Consider the following 22,396-nt stretch of genomic DNA (forward strand, 5'->3'; position numbering starts at 1 on the left):
GAGCCGGTGGTTCCTTTTTACATTAGCCAAGTCTGACCAAAGCTAGCCTGGACAGCTCCCAGGGACCCTTCGATTCATTTTCACATCTGAGCATATTTTCCAGTTTCTCAGTCTCAATGAGAGAATTTCAGATACAGTCAGTGACAGACATGCAGATCAAAGCAGGTGTTCTGTGACCTGAGTAGTGAGCTTTGTGGAAATGTTGTAAATGTGGTAATGTCTGAATCTGGGCTGCAAGTTGACGTATTCATAGGTTTATTGATTGATCATTGCTTCAAATTGCAGCTAATCTAGTGCACAACTGGACTAAAGGTTTTATTGTATGGACTTTGAAATTGCTTCAATGAACTTGTCTCTTTCAAAGGAGTGCCGCCTTTTAAATGTGTTGAATTTTATATCAGGGAAGACATTGAATGCATGCCTATTATGTTCCAACTGTCTTGCTGTTGATAGCTCAAAAACAAAACAAAAAAAGACAATGTTTACATAGAAAAAAAGAAAAGCAATTGCTAATTCTGGACCTGCTTTAACTTAACCTGCAATATTTTCATAAGTCTTAGAAATGGCTTAAGCTCGAGCACAACATAAGTTTACCATTTCTGTGGTCTGAAAGACACATAGGCAAGTCCAAAGATCTAGTTGACCTGGAAAAACAACCTGGGAATAGTTTTCACTCATAGGGGAATTTTAGTGTTGATGTTGTGAAATGAAACCTGGATTAAGATTTGGCAAGATATTGATCCATATAAAAAGTATAAACACTCCATAATCCACAATTGGATGCTTTTCATAATACACACCAGTTTTTCTTGGCCAGTTCATGGAGCCCTGCGAGTATAGCTGATTTTTTTATATTAATTGAAAATAAGAAAAATAACCAACTAGGATAATAAGGCTTATTCTTAAGTTTGTAAGCAAAAACCTGAATTGCGTATTAAAATTACTTTCTGTATGACTTGGCTTGTTGTAAATGTAACGCTATGCATAGTTTGTAAATTAATAGTCACAGAATGTTCTTGTAGACCTTATTGATTTAATTCATGTAATTCATATTTTAGTACAAGATACCTACCCTGCTGAGCTACAGTTTTTCAATGGTCAATTCCCCTTTTTGTATTTAACCTGGCACATAATCATGCATGCTAGTACTTTCCATAGTTATGAGTGAGTCTTTATCACTTCAACTATTACAGGCTCTCTATCTCTCTTTCTCTATCTCTCTTTCTCTCTCTCTCTTTCTCCCTCTCTCTCTCTCTCTTCTGTCAGTTCTACAATTGTATAGTAGAGCTAGGCAATGTTTATGGACTCATAGTTTAAGAAGTACTAGTAGTAGTAGAAGTAGTAATCATATCAAAGTAAGTGGGAAAAAGACTCTTAACACAAACAAAACATCCAAATTAGGCATTTAATTATGTGATGCCTGGCTGTTCTTATTTTTCTTTCATGGTTAAAAAGTAAATACTATTGTACTTTCATGGTTATGAACTGAATTTAGGCAGTAATGGACATAGCTCTGTTTTGAAAGAGTAACTTCTCTCTGAAAAAGAAAATGCAGCATAAAGTCAGGAAAGAAAAAGTCCCTTAATGTAATAATGCAACAAGGCACCACTGTCTGAAGAGGCAAAAAACCTAAAAACCTCAAGGTGACTGGAGACCATTTGCCCATCCCCAGCTGCTCAAAGTAGCAATATGCAGGTTTTGTTGTTTTTATAGACACGCTTTGGCTTTGCCTCCCTGCTGAGAGAAGACTCTAATGAAGGCCCTAATCAGCTATGCACTATATCTTCTGCTATCTGTTGTGTTTACTCCACAGAATAGAATTAAGCTGTCCATATGCATTCTGTGCCCGACATGAAAACCCACATGGTGGGTTGGTGGATGTCTCTGCATTTGACAAATGTGGTATTTACTTAGCGTGCTTGTAAATTGTTTCACGTGTTATGTAATATCGTAATAAGGCTCAGCAGTCCACATGGTTAGTGCTGCTTCTCTGCAGCCGGAGATAACGGTACAGCTGTGTGTGTGTGTGTGTGTGTGTGTGTGTGTGTGTGTGTGTGTGTGTGTGTGTGTGTGTGAGGTGCCTCAGCCAGGATTAAACACATTCTCAAGCCTCCCAGACCTCTGCTGTGTGGCAGGAGGCCTACGCCTGTTTACACTCTAATAAAATGGGGGGTGCATAGTGAGTGTGTATGTGCGTGTGTGTGTTTGGGAGAGTGGGTGTTACAATGGACCCAGAATGGTGATTGATGTCTTCTTTTGTGTGATAGGGAGCTCCTCTGATCTTGGCACACTCTGTGTCATTGTGAGACTGTCTCTCAACAGTAAAGGTTCATTAAAAATACTTTTCTTCACAGTTCCACCAACCTTTGTTTAGAGACTGGGAGACCTGCCACTGTTTTCCAGATACATCCTGATAATCACCATGACAACTGATTTTTGAACTAACAGTGAATCTATAATAAGGAGTAGGGTCAAAATGGATACAGGCATTGTTCCTCTCTTGACTTCTAATGTAAAATAAAAAGAAGTTCAGAGGTTTTTGATGGATGGGACCTAACCTGCTTATACAACTGGTTTTTGATGGATGGGACCTAACCTGCTCATCCAACTTTTGGACAGTACACTTCTCAAATGGCTTCAGAGGTTTTTACTGACAGTCTGGGGCTTGGGAAAAGACCACTCTAAGAACTCTAATCTATGTCCCAATGTCTATGAGATAGAACACTCCTAACAGAGAGAGAGAGCTACCTTACTGTAACCCTCGTAATGAGTCACTAAGCCTCTTTGGAAATGGGCTCATATGACAGGCTGGACTAGTGGATCAAAGAAAGTCTAATCTTGTCAGGGTAGACTTACAGGGGAGTTGCTCAAAGGTCAAGAAATTCCTCTTAATATTGATCCTGTGGACCTACAGAACTCTTCTTCCAGAGTTTATGGGTGATATACAACATTCTTACAGTTCTGTTATTATGTTCGTTTTGATCTGTAGCCCCCACGCTGGACTGCACCCCGGGAAGGAGGGTAGGGCAGACACAGTTTTCTGTGAATATCTCGAGAACCGTAAGGTTTAGGAGGACCATTATTTTTGTATGTTGATCTCAAGGGGCCATGTCAACGCATTCCATAACCACTCATTTCATGTATAGCCCACCTAGTTAAAAATTAAAAAGCATAAAATTAGGTGTTTTCATCTCAATATCTCTGGCTGACAAGGTCAAAACTGCACAAAATTAAAAGTGTAGGATCATTATGACACCCTCTGAATGCATGCCAAGTTTTGTGTTTACTTTCATACATGGGGCCTTACAATAAAATAATTTATGTGTACATTTAGTGACGCATACCCAACAAGGATTCCTCGACACTGAAAGACCGGGTAATACAAAACTTGGTAGTGAGCATGTACCCCATATGGATAGCATGGAACCCGTCATTTTTCGTTTTCATCTGCAGCCCCAGCTGGACTGGACCCCCGAAAGGAGGGTAGGGCAGACACAGTTCTCTGTGAATCTTTTTATGGTATGTTGGTCTCAAGGGCCCACATAAACCTGGCTCATAATCACTCATTTGTGATTTGCCCCCGGTAAAAAAAAATGAAAATCAGTAGGATTAAAAGAAAGCCAAAATAAATATTCATCATCATCATCATGGCTGCATTTTCAGTATTGGCAGAAGTAGTCGTTTGTCCACTAGATGGCGATCGTTGCAGTGAGACGTAATTTTGTTGGAAGTTAAAAGGGTTGGAAAAACAATGGACGCTTCCATACAAGGACTGTAATTTACGCAGCTTAACATCTAATAAGGATAGGACGATGTTCACATGAAGTGTAATTCCCATTTCTTCTTGAAGCCGAAATAAATCTGAGGATGTTTATCGACATGCTTGGTTTTTACTGCAGGTACGTTAATCTTGTAATATCAATAAGGACCTAGGTAATGTTACCGTTAAGCGTTGGTTGAGTGATGGAGGCATTTGATTTATTGCATTTGTAGAAAACTATAAATGCGGTTATACCAAACAAATGTATAGCAGCACTGTTTGTATCTTTTCGACTGTCATTTATTGCACGTGCTACAAAATCATTCTGTGCAATGGAAGATTTACCAACGTTACACCGGTCTGATGCAGTTTTGCCTATACATCATGCGTGAGACTGAGACGCCTGTTTATTTTGTTTTAAGTGCGCGCAGGGTGTGAGAGGGGAATCGATGTGCTTTGATTACAGCTTGGTAGTTGTAGTCTGTGAAATTAAAAAGCGCAGTGTGAAGTATCCAAACAATGACACCTTCATTTCATTATGGCTGTTTTAGCAAAACACCTTAAGCTACTGTGTAGTAGGTCCCATTTAGAAGTGGCTACTTCATTTGCGCTTTCCTTGACTCATGAGCTGCGTGAATGTTATTACAACTTTTCGCCACGATATGACAGTTTAAGTCCGCTTGATACTGTAAGGCGAAGCCATTGGTTTCAAAGGAGATTTTATTTGTGTCGCCAGCATAGCCTATTGACAATTTATGTTGTCAATAGGCCTACCTTATATCCTACCTGTAGCTTAGGAAGCTAACAACTTTCTATTAGGATCTAGTTTGTTAGTTACCGCTTTTGTCATAACTCCCTGATGCATTTTGCATTTAGAATAGCCAGAGCGTGTATATCTCAATCGGAAAATTAAACAATATCGGGTGCCTATGGACTAGGCTGGGTGAACCCAGCCTGATCACCCGATATTTATTTTTTGATTTCTTAAAAGATTGAGCTTGGTCTGATGAAAGCCAGACTAGCCATGGACCTCAGTTAAACAATGCAAGGGAACATGAATCAGCCTATATTTGCACTAACAATAACGGACAAAGCTCTTCAACTTTGGCCCGTTAAATGTGTATGAACAGTCTAGCGGCGCATTTCATCAAGGCCCATTTGACATGTCAGTTATTTGCACCACTGGTTACATGTAAAACAGCGCCGTTTCAGACTAGGCTACTGTTACTTAATTTGTGCATTAACAATAACGTTTCAGACTACTGTTACTTAATTTGTGCATTGACAATAAAGTATTACATGAACTAAAGATGACTAAAATCTTATGTAGAAGAAGAAACATTCACAAAAAATCCATCCATCCAAAATGACCTTTGTTTTTTTGATAGCTGTTGAAAACGGCATGGAACTGACAGAGATGTTTTTGTTTATAAATACATAAAATAAATAAATAAACCAACATTATGCTGATACCTTTTGCTTTTCCCAAATACAATGTAGCCTACAGGTGTAAGTGACCTTTCATCAATCCAGTTGCAATGGATGAACTGTGATGAACTGCCCTACTTGTGATTGTTTAGATATTTTAAAGGTTTTATAACAATTCTACATCTTCTTTGGCTATTCTACAATCTATTCACCTTTTCAGCACCAGTAGGGTACTTTCTGTGCAGCCGCACACACACACTCAGGCATGCCAAACAAGCATACACAAAAGTTTCAAGAGTGGGGGATGGAGTAAAATATGGAGACAAATTGAAGTGTGATTTATTTTCGCGGAACGGATGTACAGGACTGAGCGGCGGTCATATTTTGTACCGCTATGCGGTACATCTAGTTTTAAGTCCCGCTCACCCCAGTTCAGTGTCATATGGATTAAGCTGAAGACAATAGAATATCATTACCAGAATACAAATGCATAAAAACAGGGAAAAAAAATTGTTTTTCAATTTTTGCTTGGCAGATACCCACACAGCTAGTCCTCTCCAGTCACTTTCTCACCTCAGCTTAAGAGGTGCATTAGCAGGGGCCGGTGGAAGAGGATTCTAGAAGGGTTGTTGGCATGTAGGGCTCCTGCAGGGTTGTTAGTGGGAACTGATGTTGTGCCATACAGCCCTGTCATAGGGCCTTATTACACTCACAGTGACTGAGCCCAGCAGGCTCCCAACTTGTCATCATTATGAGACACTACATGTGTCAGCTATGTAGATATATCAGCACAGAGAGAAGAGTTGGAGTTTTGGTAAGGCTGTGCAATTAATCAAATGAATTAATTAATCATCAACGACTCGTTGAATGAATCATTAATGACTTCCAACAATATCCAACATTATCAAAGTATAAAGATTATTTTGCTGCATGCCATTTTGCAACTGTTGTCATTTTGTTTGAGTTATGGATTTAGCACACTACTTTGCTTTACAATGCTAAATTGTGTGATCTTTTTTGCAGTTGAATTATTTAAAGTTCAATTCAATCTGCTGTTATCTTTTTATGTTTCGAAAATGGATGTTTCCAAAATCTTTGAGTGAATGTGTTAAATAATCATGATCTCAATATTGACCAAATGAATCATGGTTAGACTCTGTGGCATAATCGAGCATAATGGCACATTGCCATCAGGAATGAGTTTTTACAAGATTGTAATTGTGGTGCATAGGGAACCAGACGAAGCAGCACTTTAGGAGAGAGGTGAAACAGGACTTGTTCAGGGATCATGTATGTGTGATCAAATGCTTGTTATTTGTTTGTGCGGCATTTAGTTTCCCTCTGTGTGTGGACAGAGTCTGAGAAAGTGCACTGGGATGGAGCATGTGGATAGCATACTTCTTCACTGTCTGTTTAAGTCAGCAACTTGGCATAACAGCCAAGAGAAAGTCCTTCTTAAGACAAAGGTTGTCTCTTTGAAAAGGGAAAAATGCAGCCAGCACAGTGTCCCTTAGAAAGAGTCATGAGTAGTTTAAAATGACAAAAATTCAGAATCGAATCAAAGCAAATCTAATTTTAACAGCTAAATGAAAGATAAGGTTTATTACAGTGCATGAAAATGCACTGTTCTGTTATCTGAAGTCTTCTTCTTCTTCTTCTTCTTCTTCTTCTTATTCTTCCCACCAAATTTCTGCATCTAATTCAGCTTTAACCGTTTAACGTAGAAACTTCGTTCAAACTTTTTAACGTAGGTCTTGAAAAGGACACGTGGGGAATGTATTTTTCACTTTTGTAAACTTTATACTTTTTGAGATATTAATAAAAAACAAGCTTATTTTTCCCCATAGACTTATCAAAAGCGTCAGCCAAATGTAAATGTAATGTAACATGGGCTGATGACATCACAATGGGATTAACTTGATTTGCACCTGTATCAACTTCCAGCTGCTCAACTAGGACCCATCAAAGGGCCAGTTAAACTGATTGCACCTGTATCAACTGCTTTCTGCTTAACTAGGCCAACTCTCTCTGTGTCTCTCCATTCTACAAGGATATAAGGCACATTCCATCCAACTTTCTATCCATTCATCCTCTTCAAACCATTCACTCATCCACCCATTAAACTATCCACCAACATCCATTAAACAATCTGCCTATCAACATCCATTCAACTTTCTGTCTATCCACATCCATTACACTATCTAAATTCAACTTTTAAACTATATACTCTGTCTCAGGCTTTACGCATACAATCTGGCTCTATTAAGACTACAGATTCTGTTCCTATTTCTTCTGCCCACAACTGTTTCAAAATAAATGTCCTCACTACAATAATTCACTATTAAATAATTTAACTATGTAAACTACTCAACTATTTAACTGTTTAGACATTTCAACTGTCAGTTGTTATCAACTATGACTCCTGCCAACTGTTTCCAAATAAAAGTTTGTTTTGCATTTTATGTTAATATACAGTATGTTTATATTTTCATGCACTGGTAATTTCCTCGAAATTACATTTTCTAGTTATTATTTGTATAACGTATTTGCACTTTCTTTTTTTGTTTTTCTTTGCATTTATTTGCATTGTTGGATGATGTTCAAAACTGAAAAAAAAGCTTTTGACAACAGCAAACCCTCACCACCTTCAGTCATTTCTATGCACGTAAAAGCTTATGTCTTACAGTATGATTATAAAGTGAAAGTTAAGAAAGGAAATGAGCGAGAGCGAGTGTGTGTGTGTGTGTGAGAGAGAGAGACAGAGAGAGAGAGAGAGAGAGAGAGATAAGTGCCTCTCAGTGAGGAGAGGGCACCCGTGGCTTTGTTAGCTTGTGTGACTGGGGTCAGTGTAAGGTGCTGTTGCTATCAGCAGTGTGGAATGTTGGTGATGTAAGCTGTGCCTCTGTGTGTCTCTCCTCTCCTCTCGGCTCCTCGCCTCTCTCCTCTCCTCTCTGCTCCTCTCCTCTCCTCTCCTCTCGGCTCCTCTCCTCTTGGCTCCTCACCTCTCCTCTCCTCTCGGCTCCTCTCCTCTCGGCTCCTCACCTCTCCTCTCCTCTCCTCTCCTCTCCTCTCTGCTCTGCTCACAGGGAGACTTCACCTGGAGCAGTGCGTCGGGGCGCACCGTGCCTCTGCAGCCCTCTCCCATCCAGAGCCTGTCGGACTGGGCGTGTCCGTCTGCAGGAGGTAGCCTACAGCCGCCTGCACCAGGACTACGACCTGACCTGTCAGGTCACCATCCCCAAAGGTACACACACACACACACACACACACACACACACACACACACACACACACACACACACACACACACACACAGGCACATACTGCATACATGCTGAACATACACATACATACATGTATACATACATCCAAACACACACGCACATGCTCTGTGTGTCCACTTGTCCTTTGTCCTTTCTTTCTAAGTTGGACGTGAGTCTTGTATAGGGATTGGCAGACCCGTGCTGAGTGAGGAAAGTGAACAAAGGGAACTGTCCACTTCTCACTCTTCCACTCAGTGTAGAGGCAGTTAGCTCTTAAGTGCTTTAATCTCCTGTTTCTCAAGTTTGTCCTGGAGAGTCACACAGAGCTCTGGTGTAGTTTAAAATGCCCCCCAGATCTGAGAGCTGCAGTGGGATGTCTCTGACAGTCAACCACACAGTGAGTCCTGATCAGTGAGCGAGGTCTGTGTTTTAGTGTGTGTATGTGTGTGTGTGTGTGTGTGTGTGTGTGTGTGTGTGTGTGTGTGTGTGTGTGTGTGTGTGTGTGTGTGTGTGTGTGTGTGTGTGTGTGTGTGTGTGTGTGTGTGTGTGTGTGTGTGTGTGTGTGTGTGTGTGTGTGTGTGTGTGTGTGTGTGTGTTGGGCAGTGTGTGTGTGTGTGTGTGGGTGTATGCGTGTCTGTGTGGGTGAATGGGTTCAAAGACAGGAGTGAGCCCAGCAGGACTCTAATGTGGCCTCATTCCTGACCCTCCACTCTCCTCGGCTACTGGTGAATAATGGCCATGAAAGCCCATCAGAAGATCCGTCCACCACTATGACCAGCGATCTAACTCTAAAACACTACACAAGCTAGACTTGGAATCAAGGAAGCAGGAAACATTTTTTTTTTTTAATTGTATCCAACATTACCCCATTCCTCATCAGCATGAATGAAGTAATGAGTTGATCATGAAGAAACGCCCAGTTCACTAGAAATACCACAAAGTAGAGCAAGATGTAACTGAGTTGGTTAATAAGGGAAATATGAAAGTTTCATTTAGATGAGTTGTTTTGTTGAATTGTGTCGAAATGGGCCGTTGCCTAAAGCTAAATGCTCGTGTGCTAACCTGCTCTGGCCCAAACCCTGATCTCCTCTGTTTCTCGTCTGCCCTGTTCTGTCACAGCCCTCTTTCCCGCATGTGGCTTGTGATCCCTCATCCCTCCAGCCCTCTTAATGAGTGACACACACTCACTCTCTCTCTCTCTCACACACACACACACACACACACACACACACACACACATAACACACACACACACACACACAACACAAGAATCGTTTGATTATTATTTACCCTCAGCAGTACGCATGGAAGAAGGTAGCATAACATTGAGAAGGGTATGCGGATCCAAGGAATACTCCGAAACGCTCATGCTTCTTGTCAGCACACGTACTGCAAGATCTGACAGAAATGGGCACCATATGTGCGCCTGTGTTTGTGGTCTCTGTCACGTAGGGTAGCATAAATCAAGCATAGCCTTCTTGTCACACTTGCATATGTACCATGAGTTATTGCTACATTTTCTGGGTGGATTTTTTCCAGGTAGGATTCTTTAACCTTTTGCATATTTCAGAGTAATAGCATGAACAAACAAACTGTTGTGTCCACCCTGTTATATGAGCATATCAAATTAGATTTATAGTGCCCATAAAATGTTCAGCCCATTGGATATTTTCACTTCTATTGATTTTATAAATGGAATCATGGTCAATTTAGTTTTTGTACAATTTGGATTTTTTGACAAGGACTTTAATGTCAATGTCAAAGTGAAAACACAAAGTAATGTTAATTCATGAAAAATATAATAATGCAAAAAAAGCAAATGCATAAATATTCACTCTCTTCAAGTCAGTATACTGGTAGTAGATACACCTTTGGCCACAATTACAGCACTCTGCGTGGCTATATTTTACTGTATCATGTTACTCATAACCTTGTTTTACCCCCATTTCCAGATTGTCAGAAGCGCAAGAAGTCCCTGAGGAGGAAACTTGATTCATTATCCAAAGAGAAGAGTAAAGACAAAGGTACAGTATCTTCACTGTCATCAAATGCCCTCACACATGGCTACGACCACAGATTCATTTCAAGGGTAAAAGGGTCATTAAACCTAAACAGACCTTAGCATGTCGAAAGTACATCCTAGTAGTGCAACAACACTATTTGACACTTACGTCAAACCCAGTGAGATTACAGTATACAGACAACATTGTTTCTGTAATTTCAGTGTGGCTAGCAGTGAAACATACACAGGATCCATTCAGTTGAAGGTCTCAGTGGAACCAAACTAAGATTACTCAATTGAATACTTTTAAAGCATGCCTAAATAACCGGTATGTGGTGGATTTTATTAAATCAGATGAAACAAAAATACTTCCAAAATAGCCTTAGCTGCTACTTTCAGAACCAACTTCCTCTGTAGGTTAGGGCCGACACTGCCTCTGTGTTATTTTATGACATTTCAAACCACACCTTTAGGTGTTATTATTATTATTATTATTATTATTATTATTAGTATTATTAGTAGTAGTAGTAGTAGTCAGGGCTGTAGTGGAGGCTAAAGAGATGCCGTTTACGCACCTCATGAATTTTGGAAATATAGTTTACGGTACTCATCTCTAAATTGCCTTTATCCACCTCTAAACAGCCTACCATTTTTAAGCCATTCTAAATTAAGCTTATGTCATTTTACAGTTGCCTTTAGATTGGGGGGGGGGTGTCATTCAGCAGCCATGTTAACAGGTTAGAGCAGCCACCGTGCCACAGGCGCGGTCAAACCAACTGCAAATCACACATACTAATAGTATGTGGTCATAGTAGTAGTACTAGTTGTAGTAGCAATAGTAACAGTAATAGTATGAGTAATAGTAGTAGTATAGGCTAGTAGTAGTAGTAATAGTAATAGTAGGATTAGAAGTAGTAGTATAGGTTAGTAGTAGTAGCAGCAGCAGTAGTAGTATAGGCTAGTAGTAGTAGTAATGATAATAGTATTAAGTATAGTATATAAGTATATATACTTTTTTGATCCTGTGAGGGAAATTTGGTCTCTGCATTTAACCCAATCGGTGAATTAGTGAAACACAAACAGCACACAGTGAACACACAGTGAAGTGAAGCACACACTAATCCCGGCGCAGTGAGCTGCCTGCTTCAGGGGTTAGGTGCCTTGCTCAAGGGCACTTCAGCCGCGGCCCATTGGTCGGGTCTCGATCTGGCAACCCTCTGGTTACAAGTCCAGAGTGCTAACCAGTGGGCACGGCTGCCAGTAGTAGTAGTAATAGTAACAGTAGGCTAATAGTAATAGTAGTAGTCATAGTAATAGTAATAGTAGTAGTAATAGTAGTAGTAGTAACAGTAATAGTAGAAGTAATAGGAATAATAATTTGTATAGCACCTTTCATACACAGAATGCAGCTCAAAATGCTTTACATTTGGAGCATTTAACACAATAATAGAGAGAAGAAAAAGATGAGAATGAAAATGAGAATTCACAAGATGGTAAGGAGATAGATACAAAATACAATTAATGCAGTGAAAATAGGAAGACCCTGTTATTAACAGCAGTAGAATGTAAAATAATGTAAAGAAATAGGCTACAAGATAAAAGTGAGTTAACTAAAAGCTCTCATATACAGTCTTTTTTAAAGATGCTTACAGAATTTGCCTGTTTGATGTACAGAGGCAGGGTGTTCCATAGCTTCGGTGCATAATGGATAAAAGCAGCTTCTCCATTTTGCTTGTGGAGCACTTTGGGCACAATTAAAACATTAGCATTGGAAGAGCTAAGGTTCTAAGCTTTGTGGTTGTAAATAGTGGTATTACAGTAATAGTAGTAGTAGTATAACAGTAATAGTAGTAGTAGTAGTTTTAGTAACAGTAGTAGTAGTAAAAGTAGTAATAGTAGGACTAGTAGTAAGATATATTATACTGTATACTGCTTATATATTTTTCATCAACCCACCAAAGAAAAAAAGACAGGAATCAAGGTGAAAAAAGTGTTTGATGGTGATTTGAATCCCGTGGGCCTTTGTTCTTCTCCAGCTGGGCATTGTTTTCTCACTCTGTGGCTGGACAGTGGACTGACAGTGGAAAGCAGTGCCTTTGATCCGTTTCACTAAAGCCATGTGGAAGTCACTGGAGCAGACATGCTCAGCTGTTTATACTGACATAGCCCTGTGCGAAAATATACAGTATCCCGCCTCAGAAAGGTCAGCTCCAAAAAAAATCCCTCCGCCCAGCCCCCTTACAACAACCTCCACTGGAATGCACTTTTCACTGTCGAGCAGGCAGCCAGTGGACTAACAAAAACAATCAGGAGAGGTTCCTCATCATGGCCAGCCAGCGCTCAGGTCTCGTGAAGCTCAGCCCCTTCCTCCTTTTTTTTCTGTGTGCACTGAACCCAAGAATGGTCTTCCATTGGACTGTGCAAGCTGATAGTCAGAGCTATCAGAGTGTGTCTGTAGTAAATCTGCACCATTGAGAGGCTTGAGATGCTATCATGGCTGTGCCTTCAGCGAGTGATTGATGAGTGATGAGTGATAAGGTATCTCAGCTCATGATAAGGATCCCTTCTGAAAACATCCCTTCCCTCTAACTCTCCTCCTTATCAGACCATTTATCTCCCTCTCAGACCATTTATCTCCCTCTCTCCCCTTCCACAGAGTTTGTGCCCCAGGCGTTCGGAATGCCGCTGTCGCAGGTGATCGCTAACGATCGTGCGCATAAGCAGCGGCACGATGGCCACCGCGGAGCCGAAGAGCATCGGGGAGACGCCACCTCTGACCTGGTTTCCTCCATCCTGCACTTCACCACCAAGCGGCCAAAGGAGCTCTCCAGCAGCAACTCCTCGCTCAGCTCCACCTCAGAGACGCCCAGCGAGAGCGCCACCCCCGGCACACCCGATTCTGCACCGCGCGCTCGCAGACGGGTAAGAGACACCTCCAGCTACCCGACCGGTGGACAGGGAGTGTTCTAGGGTCCCTAAATGAGTGTCAAGTTATCTCATCTGAAAAACAACATTTACCTAAATGTGCATGACTCATGCTAAGCCTGTTTAACAACAAGCATATTCACCAGAGGCACACTTAAAGACCCACTCCAGCAAAAAATGAGCAAAATAAAGAGTAAACATCATGACCAAGTATTTCTGATTAAGATTGCCAATACACCAGTTGAATCTTAAAAATAATGAATCAGAACAGTCTGCTGTAGCTACCTGGCAAAGGAGGGCACGGAATTCTGACTGACTCACAGGGTCCAACTCACAGGGTCCAAATAATTTAACTCCTCATATTGGAGATGAGAGAGTGTAAAGATACATACAACCTGTTTCAAGGTAATTGAAGGATTTTTGGTCACACTTTACTTGACAGTATCGACACTGTCATGACACATGAACTCTAACCCTAACCCTAATCCTAACCTCTAACCCTTATCCTAACCCCAACCCTAACCCTAACCCTAACTCTAACCCTAACTTGTTATGACAAAAAACAAATGACACTTAATGACAGAAGCGTTATGTCATAAACATTTATGACACGTTCATGACAGTGTCATGTCACTCTTATGTCGATACTGTCAAGTAAAGTGTACCAAAAAAGAATGTATCTTTGAGGAACTAAGGTGAGTTTTTATGGGTTAATCAATGGCTGGAGTGGTCTGTCATAGACACAAAAGCTCCATAGACAAAGGATAAAGAGCCAAACAAAGTTTTTTTTCTTTCAATGTCAAAAGTAAATCTCTTGCTCTTGCCTAAGGTGAGGGTATTTTGTATTGTGCACAGTTAATGTCTTCAACTGAGCCCTGATTACAGTTACCCAGGCAACGCACTGCAACTGTTCATGAAACCCAGGTGGAAAAACCCCACTCTCTACCACAGTCCAGAGACCTCCAGTGCTCTCAAAGCTTTGATATTATGTGCACTGTGCGTTGTGTGGCACTGAAATGAAAGACATTCATTTCTAATGAGATATTGCACTATAACTCATACTCATGCATACTTTCTCATGAATGAATGAAGGAATAACATATTCCAGATTTAAGGCGCACATAAGAGAAGGTGAAGAGCCAAACCTGCAGTCTGCTTCCATGATGTATGTAGCTAATCTGCATGCTCTCTTTCTGTACTCCAGGGTGGGATGTCTGTGGACTCCATCACAGACCTGGACGACAGTGAGTCTCGTCTGCTGGAGGCCCTGCAGCTCTCGCTGCCCACAGAGGCGGCCAGTAAGAAGGAGAAGCACCAGGACAAGAAGCTCAGCCTCAACCCCATCTACAGACAGGTGCCCAGGGTAGTGGACTGCTGCTGCCAGCACCTGGAGCGATATGGTACCCATCCACTAACACGTGGCCACTTCCTCATCATCCCACTTTCTTGTGTTTCTCAAAGACTTTTGTGAACATGTACATCACATATTTTCCTTTCATTTTTGTACAGGTTTGCAGACTGTTGGTATTTTCCGTGTAGGAAGTTCAAAGAAAAGAGTACGACAGGTATGAGACATTTCTGTGACCGTAAGCTTCTGAAGTGTTTGTTTTCTAGTTTGCTTTGGTGATGCTGACACAGGCCTTGCTGTGTGTCTTTCTACTGGTTTGCTATAGCTGCGAGATGAATTTGACCAGGGCTCGGAGATCCAACTGGATGAAGAACACAGTGTCCATGATGTGGCAGCGCTTCTGAAAGAGTTTCTGCGGGACATGCCTGACCCCCTGCTCACTAAAGAGCTCTATACCGCATTCATCAACTGCATGTGTAAGCATCCCATGTTCTTTACTATTGTAAAAGCACCAATTACCGGCCCTTTCGTTCGAACATTCTAAAACAACAATGTTTTTTAATACTTCAAAATAACATTTGATAAACGAACCTTACATTTTTCGGTAGCCATACAGTAGGTGTGTAGATTTGAACAAAATCTGGTTTGGTTCTTATCGGGGCTTTATTTACTGCCTGAAATATCCGATTTTGTTTACCACGCTCGGAGGTTAGTGCTGGCCTGGTGGGTCGCCTATTTCCGACCTTTCTCACGGCTCATCAACGGTTAGACCGAGAATTCTTGTCGCATATCAAAATTCCATTGGAGCTCCACATACATGTAAGAGGTCGGAAATACGGGACGGTCGGTAATGATGTGATGTTCCGATAGTTATTTAAGATACATGCTGTATTGCACAGTCAAATACCTTGATGATACATACTAGACTAGGATACAGATATATAGCGTAACTCATTTGGTCAGTGCACATCTGGAGCTGTTGTGTTTAGCCAGTGGTGAAGGGCTCATATCCATATGTCTCCCTCTGCTGCTATGTTCAGCACTAGACCCTGTGGAGCAGTTCAGCGCCATGCAGCTGCTGGTCTACCTGCTGCCTCCCTGCAACAGTGACACCCTGCACAGGCTCCTGGAGTTCCTGTCCACGGTAGCCGCCCACGCCGAAGACACCCACAACGGAGAAGGCCAAGAGGTGAGCCACTCTACTAGAACAACTCTAATATCTTTGCTAATGCTAATCTTTGCTAACTTCCCAAACTCAGCCAAGTCTGATTATCACACTGTGTGGATCATAGAAAAACAAGAACAACATATGGTATTGAAAGAGCGAGCCAGGTAAGAATCAGTATTATTCTCAGCAATGTTTACACAGGTAAGGTGAATGCTAATGTTTCTACACTTATCAACTTGTACCATCTTTTGGCTTCTGAGGAGGCATTTTGTGGTGCTGAAGCCAGAATGAGATTAGATTTAACTACCATTATCCTGTTATTACTCAGGATATCGTGCCGATCCATAACAAACTCAGCTAATCCCATCAAGCTCAGTGAACAGGTATGCCATTATTGGCAGTAGTTCCAGGTCTTTAGCAGACCCCCCATCCTGGGAGTGTGTGTGTGTGTGTGTGTGTGTGTGTGTGTGTGTGTGTGTGTGTGTGTGTGTGTGTGTGTGTGTGTGTATGTGTGTGTGTCTCTGTGTGTGTGTGTGTGTGTGTGTGTGTGTGTGTGTGTGTGTGTGTGTGTGTGTGCATTCTGCCTCAGTGTTCCTGCCTGCCTCCATTTCTCTGTCTGTCTCCTCGCTCCTGCTGTCTGCCAGTATTTATTTACATCTGTGTCAGCGCTTCTGCCTATGGCCTCATCCATAAGGGCCCGTCCACTTAGTCTAACACAGAGCTGTCCCGTTTAGATTACAGGGAACAAGATGACCTCTCTGAACCTGGCCACCATCTTTGGGCCCAACCTCCTCCATAAACAGAAAAGCTCAGATAAAGAGTTCATGGTCCAGAGCTCTGCTCGGGCAGAAGAGAGCACCACCATCATCGGGATCGTCCAGAGGATGATCGACACGTATGAGTCACTCTTCATGGTAGGTGGAGGCCTGGGCTGCTGACGTGGCACTGGCCTGAGCTTAGGCATCCCGTCCAGTGGCGGCCAGGCCCTGTTCTCTGTCATTTACAGTTCACCGTGTCAAATAAAGTGGCACAGCGATCGCAGGAGATGGGAACAAGACGCCTGCAGCTCTCATAGAAACTCTCCCCAGCCCATTCCCACTACGGGCTTTGCAGTGTTTAGGCATTTGCAGAGTTACTGTAGGCCAAGTGGCTGAGCCCAATAAAATGTAAACATGAGTTTAACAAAGTAGTGATGGGTTTGAAAAGAGCTGGGCTCTGCTCGAGTGACTCTTCAAACAGAGCTCCACTCGGAGCTTTTACAAGCCTGTCCAACTCTAGTGGCTCTGCAGAGGTCTGTGCAGTCTGGAGCTTTTACAAGCCTGTCCAACTCTAGTGGCTCTGCAGAGGTCTGTGCAGTCTGGTACGATACGTGTACCTGCAGTGCAGCTCCAGAGGGCACGGAGGCTTTGGGAATTACAGGAAATGCTATGTCTGTTTGGAATGCTTCCAGACGGCCTGCTTTCTCCACTGGAGGCTTTATGAAGTTTATTTGCTGACTGCATGCAGGTATAAATGTAGTTTCTGTTTTGTGGGCCTCTCATAGGAGAGCTTGTACGTACAACCCACAGCTATGTCTTGCAACACCCACCACTGCTAAAAAAATCTGGTGTCTTGAAGTGTCAACCCACTCATTATACTTTCGAAAATGCTTGTCTGAATATGTATTGAAAGTATAATGGTGGTCAACACTGTCATGCTAAATAGGCCTACCTGTTTAAGAAGTGATGTTGAAAGAGCTGATAATTTGACTATCCATGTTGCTGGTGTTTTAAAGGGTCACTTTAATTACCTCAGAGTAGTCACGCACCAGGGAAACGGATATGTGTGTGTGTGCGTGTGTGTCTGTGTGTGTGTGTTTTGTGACTAACTCAGCTGGGTGGAGACTGACACAGCAAGCCACATCTGCAGACGATCACCTGGGGGACGTGAGAGGAGAGCTGTGAGCTGGGCGAGAGTGTGAGTGAGGAGTGATGAGTGATGAGTGTGTGGGTGTGTGGGTGAGAGTGTTTGCCCAAGGAGGAGGAGGGGTTGCAGGTGTGCCGGGCGGCGTGATGTGGTTAACGTGGCTAATGTTGCTGATTTCTGACGTCTCCCGCAGGTGTCCCCTGACCTGCAACACGAGGTGCTGATGAGTCTGCTGGAGACGGACCATGACGTCGTGGACTACCTGCTGAGGAGGAAGGCGTCTCAGTGGGAGTGAGTCAGTCAGGCAGCCCTGCTGCTGTGTGCACACACTATGAAACAGCCTGCTACACCATGTCTCCCCCTGGTGGCCACTATCAGTAACACACATTGTTCACACACTGGCATGAGCTGACTGCATAAGGCCATATTTAAAGAGCTTCCAATAAAACAAGGGTCTTTCTTCACATGTAGTCATGTTAAGGTTGTTACTGCTGCTGTCCAAGAATGCCCGTCTTCCCCTCACCACCCTGCTCTCCTCCCTCCTCCAGGAACCCAGGCCTGCTGCGCTCCAACGACTCGTTCTCCCTGAGTGAGCGGCACTCCTGCAGCGACTCCAACAATGTGTCCAGTGGGGAGGTCTCCCCCTACGATAACAACTCCCCCGTGCTCACTGACCGACTGCTGTCCCCAGAGCCGTGTGAAGAAGACAGCCGGCCCCGCCGGCCAGACAAGCTGTCTCAGGAGGGCCCCGTCAGCGGGAGGCCGGGCCACATCAGCCTCTCCTCAGCCTGCAGCACAGGTGAGCTCGCTGGACACAAGGGTTAAAGGAGTTTACTCAGCAATCTTCTAGTTCAGTTCAGTTCAGTTCAGTTCAGTTTATTGTCCCCTAAGGGGAACTTGTCTTGCAGCCAGGTAAACATACAGGTACAACAGGTAAACACCACTTACACATATCAATAAATAACACAAACTACTAGTTAATACAAACTACTAGTTAAAGTAGTTTGGCAGTGAATATGTTGATGGGTTTACTTATGTGCTGTAATGGAATCATCATCTTCCCCAGGGCCTCTGAAGATTTGGGTCTTTGTTTGTTTGACAAGATGCAGTTTCCTCTTTTACAGCTGAACACAAAGATGACCGTTTGTGGAGAGCTTGGCATGCAACACTGAAGTCAGAATTACAAGACCAGAACTCAGGTTATTTACACTAATGACCTATCATAAAGGATATGGGTCATTCATGCATTTATATCACAACAGCGACAACAGTAGGCTTATAATAATACAGTAATACATTATTTTGTTATTCACACACTTTTACATCATGTTCAGCATGTTTCAGCCTCCTCTCATGAGTGAATGTGTCTATCACATGAATGTGTGAGGAATTGTATAAAATGGAGGGGGATTGTTTTGCTTATGGAACTGCAAACATAAGGTCGGAATAGAAGGCTTCATGCTGGCTAAAAATGTTTTGTGTGTGAAATCTGACCCAGGCTCCCACAGAAGCATATCCCAGAGCTTAGCAGAGGGCCTGGACAACCAGCGCGGCCTGCAGAAGCGGCGCGCACACACCTCCTCAGCAGTGCTGGACTGCCAGAGTCACACGCCGGTCACACGGGTCAGCAGCAGCCCACAGACAGGCAGTTGCTTCAGCCAACCGCAACGCAGCACGGAGCCCCGCAGCCAACCAGGATCAAGCAGCTTAGATGACATCACGCTCAGTAGAGCCTCCCCTACCAGAGCTTTTCACTCGGCCAAGAGTTGGGGCAGGCTGGACAGCACGTTGCCCCCTCCGTACCCAGGGTTCAACAGAAGGGCCAGTACCCCTTCACCAGCGGCACCCACACCACCCCAGGTGCCTCCGTCCATACAGGTACCACGGCAACCCCCACAGATCCGCATCCCCGGCCCCCAGATGGAGGCCTCTGACGAGCCGTCCACCCCAAAGGCCCTCAGGCCACCCAACAGCCCAGGCTGGCCGGTCTGGCAGCGGGACAAGTGGCAGATATGGCAGCTGCTCTCCTCAGACAGCGCTGACACACTGCCAGAGACACTGGTGTGATGCTGTGCCCAGTACAGCGCTCCAGTTGACCGTGTCTCTCTGGGCTGGACATAAAGGATGTGGATAGTTCTTCTGAGAATGTTGGGGCTTTGTTGTTGTTTTTTTTTTTTACTTTACATTTCCTGCCAAGTAATCTTTATTTTTTACTCAGCTCCAACAGTAGTTTGTTCATTACATGTTTAAACATACCTCTAAATGGAAAAGATCACATTTCTCACTGTTAGTAAAGAATGGTTCTTTACAGTAAGATGACTCCTCTATCTGATGCTCCGATCAAACAAAAAAGAGTCATTGATATGTCAAAAAACATGACCCATTTGAATGTAGACTATTATGCAGTGCCTTTGGTACTATTTTTCTACCCTAAGTTCACTGTTTGTGGATGCTGGTTTGTTGTTTGTGTGTGTGTGTGTGTGTGTGTGTGTGTGTGTGTGTGTGTGTGTGTGTGTGTGTGTGTGTGTGTGTGTGTGTGTGTGTGTGTGTGTGTGTGTGTGTATGTGTCACAGTGTTTCCATTTTTTGTGGAGCAACAGAGCAATCCTATACTGTATGTCCTTTTCAGTCAGTAAGATAGCGCAGCGCACTTCACCTTAAGTGTGCTTGGCAATTTGAATCCCAATGTAGTAAGTCCCTTTTGTGAAATGCTGCACAGCACTCAGTATGCCTGTTTGGCTTGCTGTTGGAGTAAGCTCATCTGGAGGCAATGTAAATGGATGACTGCATTATTGCACTTAATTTTCTGATAGAGCTTTTCGTATATTTTCTACAGCTATAAATGCTTTTATTTTTGTCTTTATTGTCACATACGTTTTATAGAAATTGACAGAGTCAAAGTATATTTTATTAGGTATAGATATAAGTTAAACTAGGTGCTATCCTTGTGCATGATATAACAGTTCTTACATGTATTGACCACGTTCCCTCCCAAGTTTCTTTGTCCACTGTTTTAAAGAACATTCTATGATCTAGATGCTCTACACTATTGGTTCAGTGATAGTTTTCCTTTAGTTATTGTGCACTTTGACTTCAGTTTACAGTTTTCTTCTTTACCCAGAATGCATTTTATCCATGCTTCGTATGTGTGCCTTGAAATTCATTGCATGCTAGAATATTGAGCTAGTCTGCAATGCTACTGGAACATTCTCAGCTACAGTAAATGGCAGTAAAACATCCCCAGAAGCTTAGTGTACAAGAAATGTGTGTTTTACCAAAACGATTAAACAGTGTTCTCTTAAAGGAGCTCAGAGAGGAGATGGCTGACACAAGGTAACACATCATAAAAATAAGCAACTGTACAAACAGTGCAGTACTGCTGAGTTCTTCTGTGTCTGCTAGGCTGTCTAGCAAAATGATGTTCTATTGTTGTCAATCCAATCACAATCTGTTTCTTTTGCTATTTCCTCACAGACAATCTTAGTGTCTAATTATGCTTTATGCTTTATTCAAACTGTCAAAGACACTGCAATTCAGTTGTGATTTATCATCAGTATGTCATCACACAATAAAGCTTTCAGCTCCCTAGTCATCACAGAAAGTTCAGTAGGTGCCTGTATTTATCTTTTAACAAAATGGAAATGGTCAATTATCGCAGCCATATGTCTAAAGGAACTCTATGGTTGTGACTCAGAGATGTATTGTTCATTATGCTTTGGTTAAGTTCTTTAATCTGTCACACTGACAGTAACACTCTGTGACACTGATCCTTTCATTTGTGTATGGGGAGGGAACAGAGGAAAAAGTGAATCTGCATTGTAGACTCAATTGAAATCATGTGTTGCTTAAAGCGAAGCAGTCATAAAAATGTGGTTGGCAAAAAAAGATGTGCCTGTATTCTGGTCACAATAATTTGTTAAAAATAAAGTGTTTCTTTCTTCTTTCTGTTGTTTACTTATCCATGTTTTTATTGTCCTGTACTGGTCGAGTCATCTTTTCATTTGTAATATGCATTGTCCTAAAGGCTTTCTTGATGTAATAAAGCTGCTTAGCTGCTTTCTATTTATGGATTTTCTCAGTATTTGTATTAGTTTGTTTGTGTTTTCCTCCATCTCACAATAATGTGTTGACTTCAACCCACTTAAAAGCAGGATGGAGATTGGTGGGGGGCACTGTGTTTTAGTCTCATTCTAATGCCACTTAAATGAAACTTAAAGCCGGGAGTCTCTCCGCCTCATCCGCCTGTGTGGATGGGCATAGCTGCCCGCTCCCACAGAGGAAGCCTGGAACAATTGGAGTTGTTCATGCTCTAATGAAGTGAAGCGTGAAGGTGGCTGTTTTGGCAGCTCCTCAGACTCCTTAAAGGCCTAATTCTGGCAGATTTCAACACAGCGGTGAACTGCCACCCGCGGGTCAGCTGCCCTCATCAGGACCCTTCGCGGCCGGCACCAGGAAGTGTGCACTGGGGCTTTCGCTTGGGGCAGGGCGAGTGGGGGGAGAGTGGAGGCGGGGCAGCTTTACCCCCCCTCGCTGAGAGATTTTTCCAATCTTCCCGTAGACTCTGCAGGCATGCCAGCGGGGGGTCAGGGAACATTCAG

At 42.7% G+C, this 22,396-nt stretch overlaps 1 protein-coding gene across 1 annotated transcript in view; it reads left to right on the top strand.

The window, feature by feature from the left end:
• LOC125292581 (rho GTPase-activating protein 6-like) overlaps positions 1-21,864 on the top strand; it is a 34,296-nt gene extending 12,432 nt beyond the window's left edge. The window contains 13 exon segments of the mRNA XM_048239959.1: positions 8,275-8,348; positions 8,350-8,432; positions 10,404-10,475; positions 13,110-13,375; positions 14,583-14,778; positions 14,888-14,943; positions 15,052-15,202; positions 15,767-15,915; positions 16,629-16,808; positions 17,993-18,090; positions 18,348-18,598; positions 18,924-18,998; positions 19,298-21,864. Of these exon segments, the coding sequence (XP_048095916.1) occupies positions 8,275-8,348; positions 8,350-8,432; positions 10,404-10,475; positions 13,110-13,375; positions 14,583-14,778; positions 14,888-14,943; positions 15,052-15,202; positions 15,767-15,915; positions 16,629-16,808; positions 17,993-18,090; positions 18,348-18,598; positions 18,924-18,998; positions 19,298-19,866 (2,220 nt within the window). The 3' untranslated portion in view covers positions 19,867-21,864.
• Positions 21,865-22,396: the final 532 nt, after the last annotated feature.

The sequence above is a fragment of the Alosa alosa genome, chromosome 3 (genome assembly GCF_017589495.1).
Source record: "Alosa alosa isolate M-15738 ecotype Scorff River chromosome 3, AALO_Geno_1.1, whole genome shotgun sequence".
Taxonomy (NCBI): domain Eukaryota; kingdom Metazoa; phylum Chordata; class Actinopteri; order Clupeiformes; family Clupeidae; genus Alosa; species Alosa alosa.